The following is a 17,059-nucleotide window of genomic DNA, read 5'->3' as shown; positions in this document are numbered from 1 at the left end:
GTCTTTCAACTTTGCGAAATTCACCAAACATTGTCTTTGTTCCGGCTTTAAATACTCGATCTCGGGAATCGTTGACAACACTGAATATATGGTGTTTCGCTGATTGGCTGGTGCCCGGACTTGCACTTCCGGGGTTTTTGCGAACCATCTATTGTATTTTGATTCCTGACCTAGTTTCTGGAGAGAAATTAAATTGATCGGAGGCATTAAGTGGCGTTAGGCTGGTTTATGTTAGAATGTTATCTCATCAAAAACTTACCTGTAGTTGTGTTTTGATTCATTCATATATGTTTGAATGACCCTTTATTATTAGCCTGTCTAGTTAACAACTACCTTTTAACTTTAGTTTAGCAGTGATGGGAAATTCCAGAGTTGAAATTAAGAAATTATCCAAATGATTCTCGTGAAGCTGTATGGAGTTTAAAATTTTTTAATCAGGAAAAAACATTATAATATAGATCAGAAAGTAGTATAATAGGGCCCCTTTAATGATGTCAACTAAAATCTAGATATATTAGTATGTAAAGCAGCAAGTAGTAGTAAAAATATTGTAATTAAACTACTTAAGTAATCACAATTCTGTTTCTCAGCTCTTGGTCTATATACACTTTTACTGTTAGCCCCACTGCCAATTTAACCTAACGATAATAAAAATAGTAGCCTATACCCGTGAGGCTAGTAGAAGCATGCATTAGTTTTTCCTTTGAATTTTGGGTGTGCTCTTATAACACAGGAAATGGCTAAAAACTGGGCCTGTTTGTGTTTAGTTTGTTTGGCCCTTGTCCAAGTCTCCACAGCGATCATGAATGTGTGCTCCCTCTTTTCATCCAGTGTGCAGTTTATGGGCCCCGTTTGAAGTGTTTTCCCTAAAATGGAGCGGACGTTGATCAGATGCTAGCTAAGAGTTTTTTCTCTCTTCCTCATACTCTACTCCTCACTGCCCACGGTCTCGCCAAGTCAACCGGAGAGAAACTTTTGAGACAACTTTCCAGCACTATAGCTCAACGTGACTGCGCCGTATCAGATGTAATATGGGTTCAGCAATGGCTTCTGTCTATATGCAAATGTATTGTATTTTGAATGGGTTGCATGATCTGAAGGAAGCAAGAGAAGATGTTTTGAATTAAGGAGCCTAAAGAAGCGTGGAGGAACAGCTATGTCCGTGATGTTTGGGAAAGTTAAGACCTGCAACTTAACAGCTGCGCCGGAGAGATGTGAATGTAACTTAGTGCTGCTGGGAGCAACGGGGTCAGGGAAATCGGGTAAGACTTTGTTACACTGCAAAAATGATTCGTCCTCCTTAGTTAATATTATTTCATTTCAGTGTGTTAATCTGATTTGAGTTGGCCTTGACTGCTGTATATAGTTTTACTAGATCTACATCATTTGACTTCAATTTAAAGGTCCAACATTACACAAAATTGATAATTGTGAGCTTTAATCCATGTTATTATGTTGTTACATCATCAAAAACATACCCAGGGTTGTGTTTGGTTTCATTCACACATGCATTTTTGAGCAATTATTTTATTATTTGTCTGTCTACATCTCCAAAGCTCAAAATGCTTGTATGTCAAGAGCTACATTTATCTTTTGTTCAGTTGAAATTGGCAATTCCAGGGCTGAAATCATCCAAATAATTCTAGTGAAGGTGTATGCTGAGTTTAAAAACACAGTAGAGCATTTTCTGTATTGCCAAATGACATCAAAAGGTGAAAGTGGAGCAGAGTATTTTCTGTTTGAGAGAAAAATACAGCCAAAACCTCCATCTATGTTTTTGATGAAGAAACAACATTACAACATAGATCAGAAAATAGCATAGTATGGGCCCTTTAATGTATTCTTACAACTTATTCCCCAAGGATAGTAAAATTAAGTCTATACTAAAAGGAAAGAAATAGGGAGACCTGTCAAAAGTACATTGACAAGTGCAATTGTCTTGGTTTTATAGGCTAGCTCATAAATCCAAAGGTAAAACTGCTGATCTGTAAAGGGTGCGGGGGAATAATTAAACAGCCTTGTGAAATTCCTTAACTGCTGATATGGCAAGTGTGAGTTAGATAGACAAATTTAAATCAATAAAAATATGATTGAAATCTCTTAGAGGTGCACTATGTAACTTTTCTGGTGGAGGACGGGCCATCAGCTTGTCTCCATGGAGATGTTTCTGCTTTACCTGCATCTCTACATATATGACCTTAAACTTATCTATATAGCATTTCTTTTATAACATGTATATTGTCCCATTATATTGCATTGTTACTGTGAGAGCCACTCCACAGATCTGACCTCAAACTTGGCCTGGTGGTATCAACTGCACTGAAATAGTTTTGTGTAAATGTTTAAGGAATGTTTACATAAAATATTCAATGCCATGATACAGAACTTAAGATGTTAAAAGAATTCTCCTTTGGGATTATTGACTGAAAGTAATGCTGATTCTAATTGCACATGACTACTGCATATTAGTGTAAACATGTTATTGAAAATATGCATTTATGTAAAACCATGGCTTCTTTTACTGGTATGTGTAGCCTCATAGCATCATAAAGTTTAGTTCTAATAATAACTTTGTATGTTGTTCCCTGCAGTGAGCTTTATACGCTATTACCTGAATAATTGCTGCTTTTGTGCTCGGCTAATTTCTGCGATTCAAATGGCAATTTAGATTGTATCCACTTTTAACACACAGCCCTTGTGGCTAACAATGAATAATTCTATACTGAATCCCTCTTGTCTCCTTCTCTACAGTAATTATTGTACTGTAAATATACCATTCAGCTTTTTATGTAATCGTTGTTATGAGCAAGAAAACTCTAATATGCCCCCATTTTTCTTATAATGAATTATTTAATGAAGCACATATTTAGATTATTACACTACTAGGCTGGAAATGGGAATGTTTACAGAGCGGTGGTTTTCTCATGGCCCCTCTGACCTCTCATCTGAGCCTGTACATTTAGATCGTTTTGTTCCTTTTTTTATACAACTATGGCACGACAATTTGGGAAAAATTATAAAAAATATAGTTGCTTTTTTTCTGACAAATCTTGGGCCTGTTTAAAACAAAGATCCAAAACATTTTCCACTTTTTTCTGGTAGAGTATGCATCATCTGCTTGTGCCCATGGAGATGTTATTGTTTTGCCTGGAATGTTCCAAAGTATGGCATTAAATTTATCAATCTTACATTTACTTCATTATGGGGTTTTTATGTTACTCAAAATTACCTTAAAAACATGCATTCACTCTGTTAACGGGCTCACCACTCCACAGATCTTCCCCATAACATGGCCTGATAGTGTCATCTGCTTGTCTCAGTGGAAATATATAAATTTACTCCTGTCATACTGTGAAACATTACAAGCAAAGTGATAGTGTCTCCATTATGCACGCTTCTGTCTTCTCTATTAATGGTAATTGTATGATGATTATGTTTTGATTTGTTTGTATTGTGACTTTAATGTCATTCTTATTCTGTAAAGCTTTGAATTACTTTGTGTACAAATAGCTCTATACAGATAAACTTGTAAACTGATGCCTTGTAACACTTTATTTTAGGGTACACTTATTAACATCTAACTACCTGCTAATGCATAGTTGTAAGTAGTTAATTTGTCATTAATTGGTATTTATTTAACCTTTATTAATCTCTGATTCCCCAAAAGCTTATTCTGCTATTAGTTAGATATTTACACTTTCCTATTAACACACTTCTTATTACTGCTTATTAGTATGATTCTAGGCAATTTTTGTCCATGAATTATGATTCTAATAAGCCGGTGAAGGATAGCCTGATTTATCAGACAGTTTAACTTTGTGGAAACTGTCTAGCCTCGCAGCATTAGAATTTGTTCACTCGATGGTACATGGGTACTTTTATTTATTTAACCAATCTCTGCTATTTGGTCGTGACGTATGTAAGGCACCGCTAACAAGGCTAACTGGTATATTAAGCTTTGGCAAAATCCTGTAGGAAGAAGGGCAAAAACATCTTTCCCCTTGATAAAATTCACCAAACATTTGCTTTAAATCCTCGATCTCAGGAATCATTGACAACACAGAATGTATGGCTCTTCGCTGATTGGCTGGTGCCCAGACTCGCACGTCTGGGGTTCTTGCAAACCATCTAGTGTATTCCGATTCCTGACCTAGTCGTTTTAGAGAAATGAAATTGATTGCAGGCACTAGGTGGCGCCAGCCTGGCTAGTTGTAGGACTAATAGCAGAAGAAATGTAGTTTTTAGTTATTTGCATCAAAAGCTTATTAGAATCATAATTCATGGACAAAAATGGTCTAATATCATATTAATAAGCAGTAATAAGAAGTCTATTAATAGGAAAGTGAATAAGCTTATGGGGAATCAGACATGAATAAGGAATAATAATACTAATACTGAATAATACTAATTAATGACAAGTTATTTGCAGGTAGTTAGATGTTAATAAGTGTAGCCTAAAATAATGTGTTACCAGACCCTCCACCAGAAAAGTTACACAATGCGCCTTTAAACACACCCAGGAGTATTGGACAGAAGACAGAAATAGGAACTGCTAAACTAAGAATGATGAGCATTTCAGAGCATGTTTGAACAAGGGTATTTAATAAGACCCCAAGACACAGGGGCATGATGTTCTTTGCAGAAGACTCTATATGTAACCTAAATAATAACAGCCTTTGCAATGTGCCATCGTAACAACCATTCTCTCACCGCCCTAGTTACAATGCTTGTCTTGGTTTGTTTTGCAGCCCTGATTGTAAAGTTCCTCACAAAGCGCTTCATCAGTGAGTATGACCCCCGCCTAGGTGAGTCTTAAGCCTGCATAGAATCATATGTGTTTGTGTGTGTGTGAGCAGGTATTTATTTAGCTATCACACTGTGGAGACTCAAATCTGTTTACAACTTCACATCATGAGGTCCAGGCTTCTCTATGTGGACAAAAATCAGGTCCCCATGATGTAAATCCTCCAGACATCAAAACATGACCCTGTTTTACTTCCCTTCACTGGCTGCCTGTGTGTTATAGAATTGATCTTAAGATTTTACTGGTCACTTTTAAAGCTTGTTTAGGTCTTGCACCAAGTTACATATCAGAATTTTTAACCCTGTACGAGCCCTACTGCAGCCTTGGATCCTCAATCAGGTCCCTGTGGCTCTTCCAAAGTCCTGGTTCCAGACAAAGGGCAATTGAGCCATTTCAGTCCAGGTGCCTCGGCTTTGGAACGACCTGCCCGAGGAGATAAGGCTCGCACCATCAGTATCATCTTTTAAATAACTTCTTTAAACAAATTTTTATCAGTTGACCTTCCTTTAGCTTGATTTTATACCTTATTTATTTTTATTTTATTAACTTATTATAATTAATTGAATGTGTGCTTTTTGTAGTATATGTTATTTTTATTGTTCTTTGCATAGGGTGACCAGATTTTCAAAATTCTAAACTGGGACACACTTGGGTTGGGATGGTTGGGAAAAATAAAATAGTGAAAAGAGCATATAACATTGTGCATTCTCGTGTCATAATCTGAGGGACTTCTGTTGCTGGATTTTTTATTTTTTTTTGCTTTATGGTCATTCATCAACACAGTTTTGACAATTTATGCTTCTCTTTACAGTTGGCAGGGATCAGATTAGTCAAAAAATGTTATAGTCCTGTTTTAGTCCTGGTTTAGATCTGATGTAGTCCTGGTTTAGTCTTAGTTTTGTCCTGTTTTGGTACTGGTTTAGTTCTGGTTGAAACCTGGTTTAGACCTGGTTTAAATCTCATGTAGTCCTGGTTTAGACCTGATGTAGTCCTGGTTTAGTGTTAGTTTAGTTCTGGTTTTGACCTGGTTTAAATCTCATGTAGTCCTGGTTTTGACCTGATGTGGTCCTGGTTTAGTCTTAAGTTTGGTCCTGGTTTAGACCTGGTTTAGTCTTAGTTTAGTCCTGGTTTAAGCAGAGTTGAGATCAAATTGGTCAAAAAATTTGTCAGGAAAATTTTTTGTATAAAACTGGGACAAATCACTGGTTTTGTATAAATCACAGGGCTCAAAACTGGGACTATCCTGGTTAAATGTGGATGTCTGGTCACCCTATCTTTGCGACTTGCACAGCACTTTGTAAACCTTGTTTTTTAAAGTGCTTTAAATGAAGATTTGAAGTTCCATATTAGTAATAGCAATTTATTTAAGATCAAAATAACTAAATAAAAACTAAAATCATATACAGCGGGTTAATACAAACATTTTGATACCAAAATGATGAGGCTAACAGCATAACACAACTTAACATGCTAGTTGTTGTTAGCATTACCGTGATGACAAAACTCCACTCTGGCCACTTGTGAAATGCACGAGAATAATTAGGATGTTCGCAAATGCATACGGTAAGGTAAGGAATAACTTTGTACCACTGCAAAATTGCACAAAAGGTTAGGATCAGTCTCCAGGAAATGAAATGGAAAGTCACTGTGATGTCCCCAAGAAGCACGGCAAGCCAACATGAGCGTGCACGTGTTTGTATGTGATGGGGGTAGACACTAAATTGCAGGGTGGATGTGGCGTACAGCGAAAATGAGAAAGTAAATAGCTCTTTTCCGCTGCTCTCTCCACATGGCCCCAGAGGATATTTATGCTTCGGAGGAGATTGTGGACCAGCAGCCCGTGGTGGTGCGAGTGATGGACACCTATGATCAGGTATGGAGAAAATGTCTCACATGTGTACGCAGACGTGTGTAGAGTTGTGCTTAAAGGTGTGTTGTGTAACTTTTCTGGTGGATCGTCCATCAAATGCTTTTTTCCATGGAGATTTTATTGCTTTGTCTGGAATGTTTCCCAGTATGGCATTAAACCTTTCTATCTTCATGGAGGCCAAACCAGACTGAGTTACAGGTCAGATCTGTGGAGAGGCGACTTCCTCAATGTCAGAATACTTGTTTTTCTAGGTATTTTGGAACTATAAGACCACCATTTATTGAATACATGTAAGGTAGAGCTGTTTAGTGTCATATTGTGGAATATTCAAGGCAGAGCATTGACATATCCATAGAAACAAGCAGGTGACGGACCCTTCACCAGAAATGCTACACTATGCACCTTTAAAAGTTTTAAATGTAACTTTCTAGTGAGATTCTGCTTGAATTGGGTCAATTGCAGGTGCATTTATTGTTGAGGAAGATGTCTTGTAACACTTGCATTCTTACTGTGAGCAGGATTGCCACTTCACAGATCTGACTTGTAACTTGATCTAGTGGTATCGCCTGATTGTTTCCATGGAGACAGATATGTTTAACGTCATACTGTGGAACATAACATCTTAATGGATATAAGTCTGCTGATGGACCCTCCACCAGAAACGTTGCAGTTCTTGCTACTAAATTTGGTACATGGTGTTTTAAGCGCAATATCTATGGTGAAGTAATTTTTTTTTTCAAAATTTTTGTGCAATTTAAGTTAAAGAAACTGTATGTAGCCTGCCCTGTTACAGTTTTTAAAAATTACTACAATCACAACTGAACCTGCGTTACCATTACCTTAAATAGAAGACGCATACACAGTCTTCACATTCTTAGTATATAGACATGCCAACCTCTAGCACAGATTAAGGATTGGCTGCAGATGCTGGGGTTGTGAGACTTGAGGTCAGAGAGAGTCCTTTTAGGTTTATACTGACTGGATTTCAGCATTTAAACTGGCAACCCAAATGAGAGACTTATGCAAGGCTCATTCTACTTTCTCACTAGATAATCATCTTTAGAACCAAAACACCAAATTATAACATACTTGCCCATTATGTCTAATGTTTTTGTAGCTAAAAATAAATCAACATTACAATTGTTATCAGTAAAAGCTCTATCTGATTTGAACATTGTACTTTGTACTGTATCTGGGTAGACAGTTAGGTCATGTTTATGGAATTTAAAAACAAAACCTTACATACAGTTCCTTTCCTTTGCAGATTTGAGGTCTCAAGTGGCCAGTATATTTAGCTTTTGCTTTGACTAGCTTCCATTAGAAACACCTGGCTGGAAGGGCAGACTTTGATGAGTTTGTTCCTGACAGACCAAACACAGTGTTCCTTATACATGTAGACCCCTACTCCCCCCTTACTCTCCTCTTTAGTCCTCTATACCCTGTCCCTCTTTCCCTCTCACTCTCCCCTTTAGTCCTCCAGACCCCCCCACTCTCCCCTTTAGTCCTCATAGACTATCCCTCTTTCCCCCTAACTCTCTTCTTTAGTCCACAACCTTCTCCTCACTCTCTCCTTTAGTCCTCCAGATCCCGAAACCCCTCACACTCCCCTTTAGTCCCTCAGAGCCCGTCCCTCCTCCCCCCTCACTCTCCCCTTTAGTACTCCAGACCCTGCCCCTGCTCACTTTCCCCTTTAGTCCTCCAGACTTCGCCCCTCCTGTCCCCTCACTCTCCCCTTTAGTCCCCCATACCCTGTTTCCTCCCCCCCCCACTCCTCCCCCTTTAGTCCCCAACCCCCACCTCATTCTCCCCTTCAGTCCTCCAGATCCCGTACCCCCTCACTTTCCCCTTTAGTCCTCCAGAGCCCTCCTCTCCTCCCCTTCACTCTCCCCTTTAGTCCTACCAACCCCGCCCTCTCCTCCCCCTCACTCTCCCTTTAGCCAGCAGATATATAATACAGATATACGTTTAATGTAATTCTGTGGGACATTTCAGGCAGCAACAACATCTCTATGGAAACAGGTAGGTGGCAGACCTACCAGAAAAGTTACATCGTGCTCCTTTTAACATAAAAAAAAAAATAAATAAATAAAATCTACTGTAAATATATAAATAATCTAAAAAGTCATTTGGCTGTTGAGAGAGAAAGAACTTTTAAAAGTGTTTGCACTTCATCAACTTGTTCTAATGATCAGTAAAACCAAGTGCTGCAGCTGGGCCATTATTAAGAAGAAATACATCTGCAAGAGAGGAGCTGCAAAAGAAAACAGTAACGTATTTATCAAGCCTCAGATGCTTCTAATATATGAACATCTTTCTTTACTAAATACATTACATATTTTAAGTGTTCATTTTAACTACGACTTGGAGATATGACAAATGCGGATTTTCACCCTCTTGATTCCTGATTTGATTAATGACTTTCCATTTCCTCAACATAAACAACTGCACAGACTTTTAATCATTGCCTTTTAGCACAAAAATAGTCAACTTTCTTCCTTAAAAGTATGAATATTGCTCCTAACCACATGCTTTTTATCCAGGCTGATCAGAAATGACTGAAATTTAAATATTTTCTTTTAATTGCTGTGCATCGTTAAAGCTTTATTTCATTTTTTATGTGTTAGTATGCTCTAGTAGTGGTTCTCAACTTTTTTTTGTCTCATATTCATCATGTACTGGTGTTTTTTTTCTAATCACAGGTTGCCAGTTATAGCTTTTTCCTGTTTTCATTATATTTGAGGAAATGTACGATTTTCTCAAAGAACTTACATGTGTTTAGATCATTATGGTTGCATTTATTGCGCCAAAAAACAAAGAAAAACATGTCGTTACCGCGAGTGGTTTCTTATATTTTCCCTGGAGGAGGGCCTTATCCTAGCCAGACTGGCGCCACCTAGTGCCTCCGCCCAATTTCATTTCTCTCCAGCAACTACGTCAGGAATCAAAACACAATAGATGGTTCGCAAAAACCCCGGAAGTGCAAGTTTGGGCACCAGCCGATCGAGGATTTAAAGCCGGAACAAAGAGACTGTTTATTGAATTTCATCAGTGGGAAAGACGTTATTGCCCTTCTTCCTACAGGATTTGGGAAAAGCTTAATATACCAGTTAGCCCTGTTAGCAGCACATTAAATACGTGACTACCAAATAGCATCAATTGGTTAAATGATAAAAAGTACCCGCCTACCCTCGAGCAAACAAATTCTAACACTGCGAGGTCAGATGGTTTCTAAGAAGTGAAACCAGCTGATGAATCAGGCTAGCCTTATCCTGCTTGTTTCCATGGAAATTGTTTTTTTTTTTTTTAGCCATACTCTTTAGCATATGACATAAAACATATCTGGAATCATGCAGTTGGCTTTCCACCTTCAGAAAATATATCCCACAGAAACAGTATCTTTGCGTATTACAAAAATAAATAAATAAATGCATTCAATTTCTTCAGTTCCATCACTGCATGTGTAGCCCCTGGGAAGTGCTCATGTGATCCCAGGGTCCCTGTACCTCTGGTTGGGAAACACTGCCATAGAGCCTTGTTTTTCATTCAGTGTGCCAGGGAATTCCAATCTCAGTTATTCATACAGTGATTTCATGTAGTAAATTACCATCTTGGAGTGCCCTGGAGAATTGTCTGAACCAGTAAAGGCACAAAAACGACCAATACTGCAAAATCCAAAGTACCAGACACAGTTTTATTTGGTTTTATTATTTTTCTGTTTTATTCAAATGTGTGTAATTTGATTTGATGATGTTTTAGTCAGTGTTGTAAAAAGATAAACATAGCTCCTCTCTACCTGATTGGATTTATGCATACACAGTACCCTCTGCTGGTGAAAAATAGTCACTGATTCACTGTAAAAACAATCACATTATGTTTAAAGGGCAGGCTATCCATTAACTCACATGGCACATACATTTCCAACCCGCCTGCTTTTGCTCTATAAAACCATGTGTAAATACTGCCTGTCCAGTGAGAATGCATGTTTTACGGTGTGATTCCAGGACGGTCCGGTGAACACTGAGAGGTACCTGACCTGGGCCAATGCTTTCATAGTGGTCTACGGTATTGACAATCAGGACAGCTTCAAGGTCTGCCACAAGTACCTGGACACGCTGTCGGTGCACAATAAAACATTCAAGAGCCACACGCCCATAGTTCTGCTGGGGAACAAACTAGACATGGAGCGCTACAGGGGTGTCCTTGTCCACACTTTTACAATACACTCATGAATTTGCAACCAAGAGAAATTTAATAATACATTGCGGTGATTCGATTTCATTTTTGCTGTTGGAGTTTTTGGGAGAAAAGTTTGCACATGAACAATTTAAGGTAATGTGAACATATTCGGTTTTAACCACGTTGTATAATAATATTTAGTGGCCTTCAATAACGGATATGCAGACACAAGCACAGCGCTGTGTCCCTGAGATATGAGGAGCCAAAGGTACAAGCGTGGACTTTTTAAAGACTAATCCTATGTAATGATTTATTCACAAAGTTAGCTGTTTCAAGAATTCATAGGTCAGTGGGAGTGAGCTATATAGGGTGGGAAATAAAATTACATAATCATTTAAGGTATATTGTGTAACTTCTCTGGTGAAGTCTGTGATTTTTTTTTTTTTTTTTAAATCTAATTGAGTGCTTATACATGTATATCAGTATCCCGGTTATGATTGGGTTTTTTGAGTATCCCGGTTTCGTAATGGTACATGTATACACAGTATCCCGGTTTCCACGATACTGTGGCATGTATACACAGTATCCTGAATACTGTGCATGCATCCAAAAGACAAAACTTTTCAGTCTTTTCATCACAACAGTAACGACATAAATAAAGTGACCAACATAAATAAAGTGACCATACATGAGTGAAATGACTGTAAAATAAAGAGCTGTGCTAAACCTGCATACATACAATCTGTACTCATATGACCTGCACACATTTGATCGCTAAAAAGTTAAACATGAAACATCTCCTACAATATATGCACAGAACAGTGTTACCATCATCAACACATCCTCTGTCACAGAAAAAAGTCATGAGTCCTGTCCTTTAGTCCGACAGAAGCTGAACTGCATCAGCGGCACAAGGAGCGAGTTGTTTCTATCAGCTCTAACAGTTTATGCAAATGAGCCATGCGGTCTTAAGTTTCTTTCTGTAAAACGTAAACAAATGTGCGCAAGGCCAAATTATATTATAAAACGGGCTGATGTGGTTATGGTTGATATGTTGTAAAGTTGAGTTTATTTATGTAGAAGATTTTAATAAAAAATCTGCTGCAGTGTTTGGTTTGATCTGTGCAGTGAATTGTGGGATACCTCATAGCTCCTTATCGCTGGTTAGAATCTCCCGAGCTTCCTATGATAAAGGAGCTCATGGTTGTTTGTATTTTTCCTGATTTATTAAATTAAATAAAGTAAAATTTTGCACTTGCACATTTGTAAAATAATGTCAAGAAACTGGGATACTGTACTCCATTTGATCATGTATACAGGGAGATGAGTATCCTGGTTTCTCAGTACGCATGTATACACAGTATCCCGAATACTGACATAACCTGGACATGGCTAATAACCGGGATACTGATGTGCATGCATACACACTCATGGTCAAATGTAGAGTGAAAGATTATGTTTAATGTCATAATGTGAAACATAACAGGCAAAGCAATACCATCTTATTGACATAACATAGTGGTTTAATATTTGAGTGTATGTTCATTAAAGGGGCAATATTCCACTTTTCTTCTTGTTTCCATGGAGATTATATCAGTTTGCTTAAAAACTTTCACAATATAGCATAAAATGTATCTGTCTTGCATTTAATTGTCTTTATTGCTCAAAAATACCTTGAAAAAACATTCTTACTATTAGTGGGGTCACCTCTCCCTAGATCTGACCTGTAACTTGATGGGGTGATGCCATCTTCATATATCAATAAAGATAGATATGCTTACTGCCCTACTGTGGAATCTTCTAGGCAAAACAGTGACATATCCGTGGAGACAAGAACGTGGCCAACTCTCCACTAGAAACTGCACATAGTTCACCTTTAAAATCATCTTAATACTGTATTTCTTATGTTCCTCTGCTCTTCTTCAAATATTAGAACATATAATGTCAGAAATACTATGGAGATTTTACCGATTTAATATTCCAATTACCTCATGGCCATTTGAGTAAAGGTTAGACTGAACAAACTGAAAAGTCTTAAAAAATTACTGTCACAAACTATGCCCTGCAATAATGTCAGTTCGGTTCCCATATTATTTGACTTCCAGCTCTGTGAAAAAAGAATATTTTGAACCCGAACTGTGCGCCAAGAGAGACATGGCCTATAGGGAGCGATGCTACAAAAGAGGCGCGTGCTAGCTCCCGGCTCTGTGTGCCATTGTAGCTCTAAAAACCTTAGGGATCACCAATGGCAGTGTATTTTAAACAGGGAAGCTACCACCGCATGCCCTGCTGTTTAAGGTTGTAAGTAAGCGGCAGAATTCTAAACCTAGGGCAAAGCTATGCAACTATTTTTCATACAAACATGGTGTCAGCAAGATCATAATGTGTAGCCTCTAAGTCATGTATCTGAATAGCGCACAGTAAAAATGTCAATATTGTAAATCTGAAGGTTATTATTGAATGCCTTGCCATATATTTCAGCATCATTACCGGACTATAAGAACGTAGATACATTAAAGATACGTCGCTCTAACCACCTGCTGGGGCAGCACAGCATGCGAAAACCGCAAGTCAGGACATTTTATCTGTTATAGCGCTTTGATGTTCATGGAGACATTTGTATTTGTCATTTATAAGTAAACTATTTTATGTTTTACGAGGTGCATACCGACACGTTTGCCTGCATTTCGTCTCAAAAGATATTGTTAGCACTGTAAGCAGCTTTTACTCACAGCAAGAAAACCTCCTTATATGTCTGCGTACAAGCAGGGGTGGTTCAAGCCCATGGACAAGAAAGGTAATTACTTGGGGCCCCCAGAGAGTGAAACGCCCTTATGTCTATACTTGCTCCATACACAAGCTATAGGCCTAAAATGCAGTTTCAGTATTTGGCCACAACAGTACAGTGGCATAGTGAGACAAATTTCTTTCTAGTTGGAGGCTCCTTTGTGATATTGAGGGGCCCCAAGAGACCCTTCAATGCCACTGCTTCCAAGAACAGTTAAGATTTATAATAAGCAGGTTTCATTGTATACTGACTGAAATTACACACAGGAATTCCTCTAGTTGACATTTCTTTGTGGATAGCTCCATCTGGCCTGCATCATTAGAGGTATAATACTCCCTACAATGGAAGTATGGAAAAATTTCAATAGACAGGCCTACCTCAGTGTGTTGAGTATTCATTATGGAAGGGACCAGATCTTGTAGCACGAGACCTCATCCATCCCTATTGTTTTTATACAAAAAATATCTTGGGAGATTAGTTTTTTTCATGTGGACTAAAAGGCCACAGATACATTAAAGATGCATCGCGCGCTCTGACCACCTACTGGGACAGCACAGCGTGTCAAAACTGCATGTCAGGACATTTTATCTGCGACTGCACTTTGATGTTTATGGAAACATTTCTAGTTGTCATTAAAGCAAAGGTATATAGGGACAAGTTTGGATACATTTCTTCTCAAAACTACATTTTCTTATATGCAGGGGAATTCCTTGCTTTTAGACCCTCAATACATAAGTTGTAAGTTTTCTTCAAATTTGATTGTCTGAAATGCAGTGGCGTGGCGATACACATTTATTTGACATTGCCAACTTTTTTTACTCTTTACTCTAGGCTACTCTGCAACTGAAATTGCATACATGTATCAAGTGCTCTTATAGCTCAGTACTGGCAGACATTTCTTTGAGAATAGTTCACACTACAATGGAAGGAAGGCCACAATGTGTTGTCCGTGAAATCTCTCAGTTGTCCAGGTATAATATGCAGCTCATCTTCAGAAATGAAGAAGCAGCTAATTGTGGGGTCCCACTGCTTCCAGGGACAATTATGCTTTATAAGTTATAAGTACAAGTTTTCACTGTATACTGACTGACATAGCAAACTTGTGCGAAGGACTCCTATTGCTCAGTCCTTGTTGACAATTCTTTCTGGATAGTTCTATCTGACCTATGTCATCAGACATTATAATATACAATACAATGGAAGCAAGGACAGATTTAAGTGGAGAATGCTCTGTCCATGTGTTGAGTGTTGACTAAGGATGGAGCAAGATCTCATGCTAGAAGATCTCTCAAGATAAAACTGCACTCATTTTGAACACGTCTTTATTTTGTGTGTTTAAATTTTGACTGGACAGATTGTTAACACTGGTGAGTTACACCTCTGTAGCACCAAAAAGCAGTGCTACTATGACTTAAAAAATAAAAAAATAAATAAAAAATGTAAGGCCAACTTTTAGACAATTTCGAAATCAAATTTTTTCTCATTCTTGTAGATCGACTCTTCTGTCTATCTTGACCTCTTGTTGTGGGAATTGTCCCATCTCTAGTGTTCATATATCCAGGTCCAGTACTGGGCTATTTTAATTATTTAACAGCCTAGAATCAGAAGTAACCAATTTTGCTTATTCCTCTCCAGGCAGGTGAGTAAATCTGAGGGAGAGGAGCTTGCTTCGCGGTTCGGCTGTCTGTTCTACGAGATCTCAGCTTGTATGGACTTCCAGGATGTTCAGCAGATCTTTCATGAGGCAGTGAGGAGAGCCAGACGAGACGGGGAATGTGGACGTGTGGTTTACATCGGTGAGGACAAGAGCCTCCTGACATTGCCCTCCCCTCCCTCCTTCACCACCCCCTGTATTAAAGAGCTCCCAGCTCCAGCCACTGCCAAGTTAGTCACAGTGAAGACCTCCAGAGCCCAGAGCAAACGCAGGGCTGCCACACTTACGCTGCTCAAAGGCTTCAAAATCTTCTGACCTCCTCATGACATTTCAACTACTGACAATGTGGTCACCAAGCACTGTTAGACTATATACTAGGATACATTTATCTATATAGTTACTACAACGGGAAGGAAGCGACAACTGAGCAAGATGACTCAAGCTAATGTGATCAGTAGTACTACTGAACTGAAAGCACAGATCTAATATTGTGGTCATGGATAATGTTTTGTGTTAAACACAAAAAGTTAGTGCTGGACAGTACCTCATTTAGTTGCACAGATAATGTGATGTGCCTTTTTAAGGGGAAAATTACATTATAATGATTTAAAACAAAAGTCTATGAAGCCTGAAAAAGCTAAGCTAATGCCAAATTGATATGTGTAGCACACTGAATACAGATGTACACAATATCGTGAGTTTGCAAGCTCACTAATATCATGAATTCATCATGCTGGGTAAGGTTATGTTCACATCAAAAGGGGATTACAGTGGTAGTCATCCTTTTAACTTACCTGACCAGCCGCATGCACATACTTTGACAAAACGTTACAAAGACTACCTGCCTCCACAATTTCAGAGGGTGTGATTGACAACCAATCAAAGAGACGCATGCTTGATTTGTATAAAAAAAAAACAAAAAAAACCCCAACTGAACACAGAGAACTGAGTAACTATTATTTATCTCAGATGAAGGAAGTTATTGGCTGAATGATACAAAAATTGATGAGATGAGATGTCTTCCACATCTGAGAAACTCTACTCTAAATTAGCCGCTGTAGTTGGATTGTATCAAATTAGGAGGCAGTTTTTTCAGGCTCTATGGTCCAATTCCAGATCCTTGGATTCACAGAATGTAAAAGGGACTGGCTGGTCAGGTGGTTGTTATATTTATTTGTATTTATTTTACATTGTTCTACAGTAGAGTTGTTGGATTGTGCCCTTGAAGTTTGGTACTTTGCATATATAGTGTAAACAAGAAAGTTTGAACAGGGACAGTGCATTTGTGACGTCTGATGGTTTCACTGATGGCTCCCCATTGTCCTTTACAGCAGTTGGTTGCCAATATAAAAATAAGAAAAAGACCCAGCGCCAGAGATAAAAGTATGAGCTTAAGTCTGCTCTTTCATCAGCGGAAGATGGATTACAAATTATGTCAAAAGTGCCGGGGTAATTGTTCCCAGTATTCGCTGTGTTCCAACTCTTATGTTTTTAATGGCAGCCTCCCACAGTGATATCCGGGCACACTCACCGCTCGTAAAACAAAGCTTATTTTGAACCCGGCTTTGTGACAAATCAAAGAGAATCATCATTTCTACTCAGCCTGGTGTGGAAGTCTTAGTGCTCTTTTTGTAATTATGTTGCATAGTTAAGCAAGACTGTAATGGGTTCAGCCCGTATGACCTGTGCTAATTAACACTCTCTTGTTATTTAAGTGTATAATTCTATAAAGAAATCCTATAACCCTCAAGAGACTCAAGTGCACTT

General features: G+C 38.4%; 1 protein-coding gene across 1 annotated transcript; it reads left to right on the top strand.

Moving 5' to 3' along the window:
• The first annotated feature begins 833 nt into the window (after window positions 1–833).
• On the top strand, window positions 834–17,032 carry rasl12 (RAS-like, family 12). Its single transcript, XM_055154743.1, has 5 exons — window positions 834–1,262; window positions 4,749–4,805; window positions 6,604–6,677; window positions 10,676–10,870; window positions 15,278–17,032. Exons 1-5 carry the CDS (start codon window positions 1,157–1,159, stop codon window positions 15,605–15,607), a joined length of 762 nt encoding a protein of 253 aa, XP_055010718.1. The 5' UTR covers window positions 834–1,156; the 3' UTR covers window positions 15,608–17,032.
• Window positions 17,033–17,059: the final 27 nt, after the last annotated feature.

Source organism: Boleophthalmus pectinirostris, unplaced genomic scaffold (assembly GCF_026225935.1).
Source record: "Boleophthalmus pectinirostris isolate CB_2022bp ecotype Guang Dong unplaced genomic scaffold, ASM2622593v1 HiC_scaffold_19, whole genome shotgun sequence".
NCBI lineage: Eukaryota > Metazoa > Chordata > Actinopteri > Gobiiformes > Gobiidae > Boleophthalmus > Boleophthalmus pectinirostris.
Note: the sequence above shows the minus strand (reverse complement) of the source record. Positions and strands in the feature narration are given on the sequence as shown.

Coding starts and splice junctions, on each gene's coding strand:
- rasl12 (XM_055154743.1), top strand. CDS start 1,157: ATGTCCGTGATGTTTGGGAAAGTTAAGACCTGCAACTTAACAGCTGCG. Junction 4,806..6,603: donor TGAGTATGACCCCCGCCTAG/GTGAGTCTTAAG, acceptor ACATGGCCCCAG/AGGATATTTATGCTTCGGAG. Junction 10,871..15,277: donor ACATGGAGCGCTACAGGGGT/GTCCTTGTCCAC, acceptor CTCTCCAGGCAG/GTGAGTAAATCTGAGGGAGA.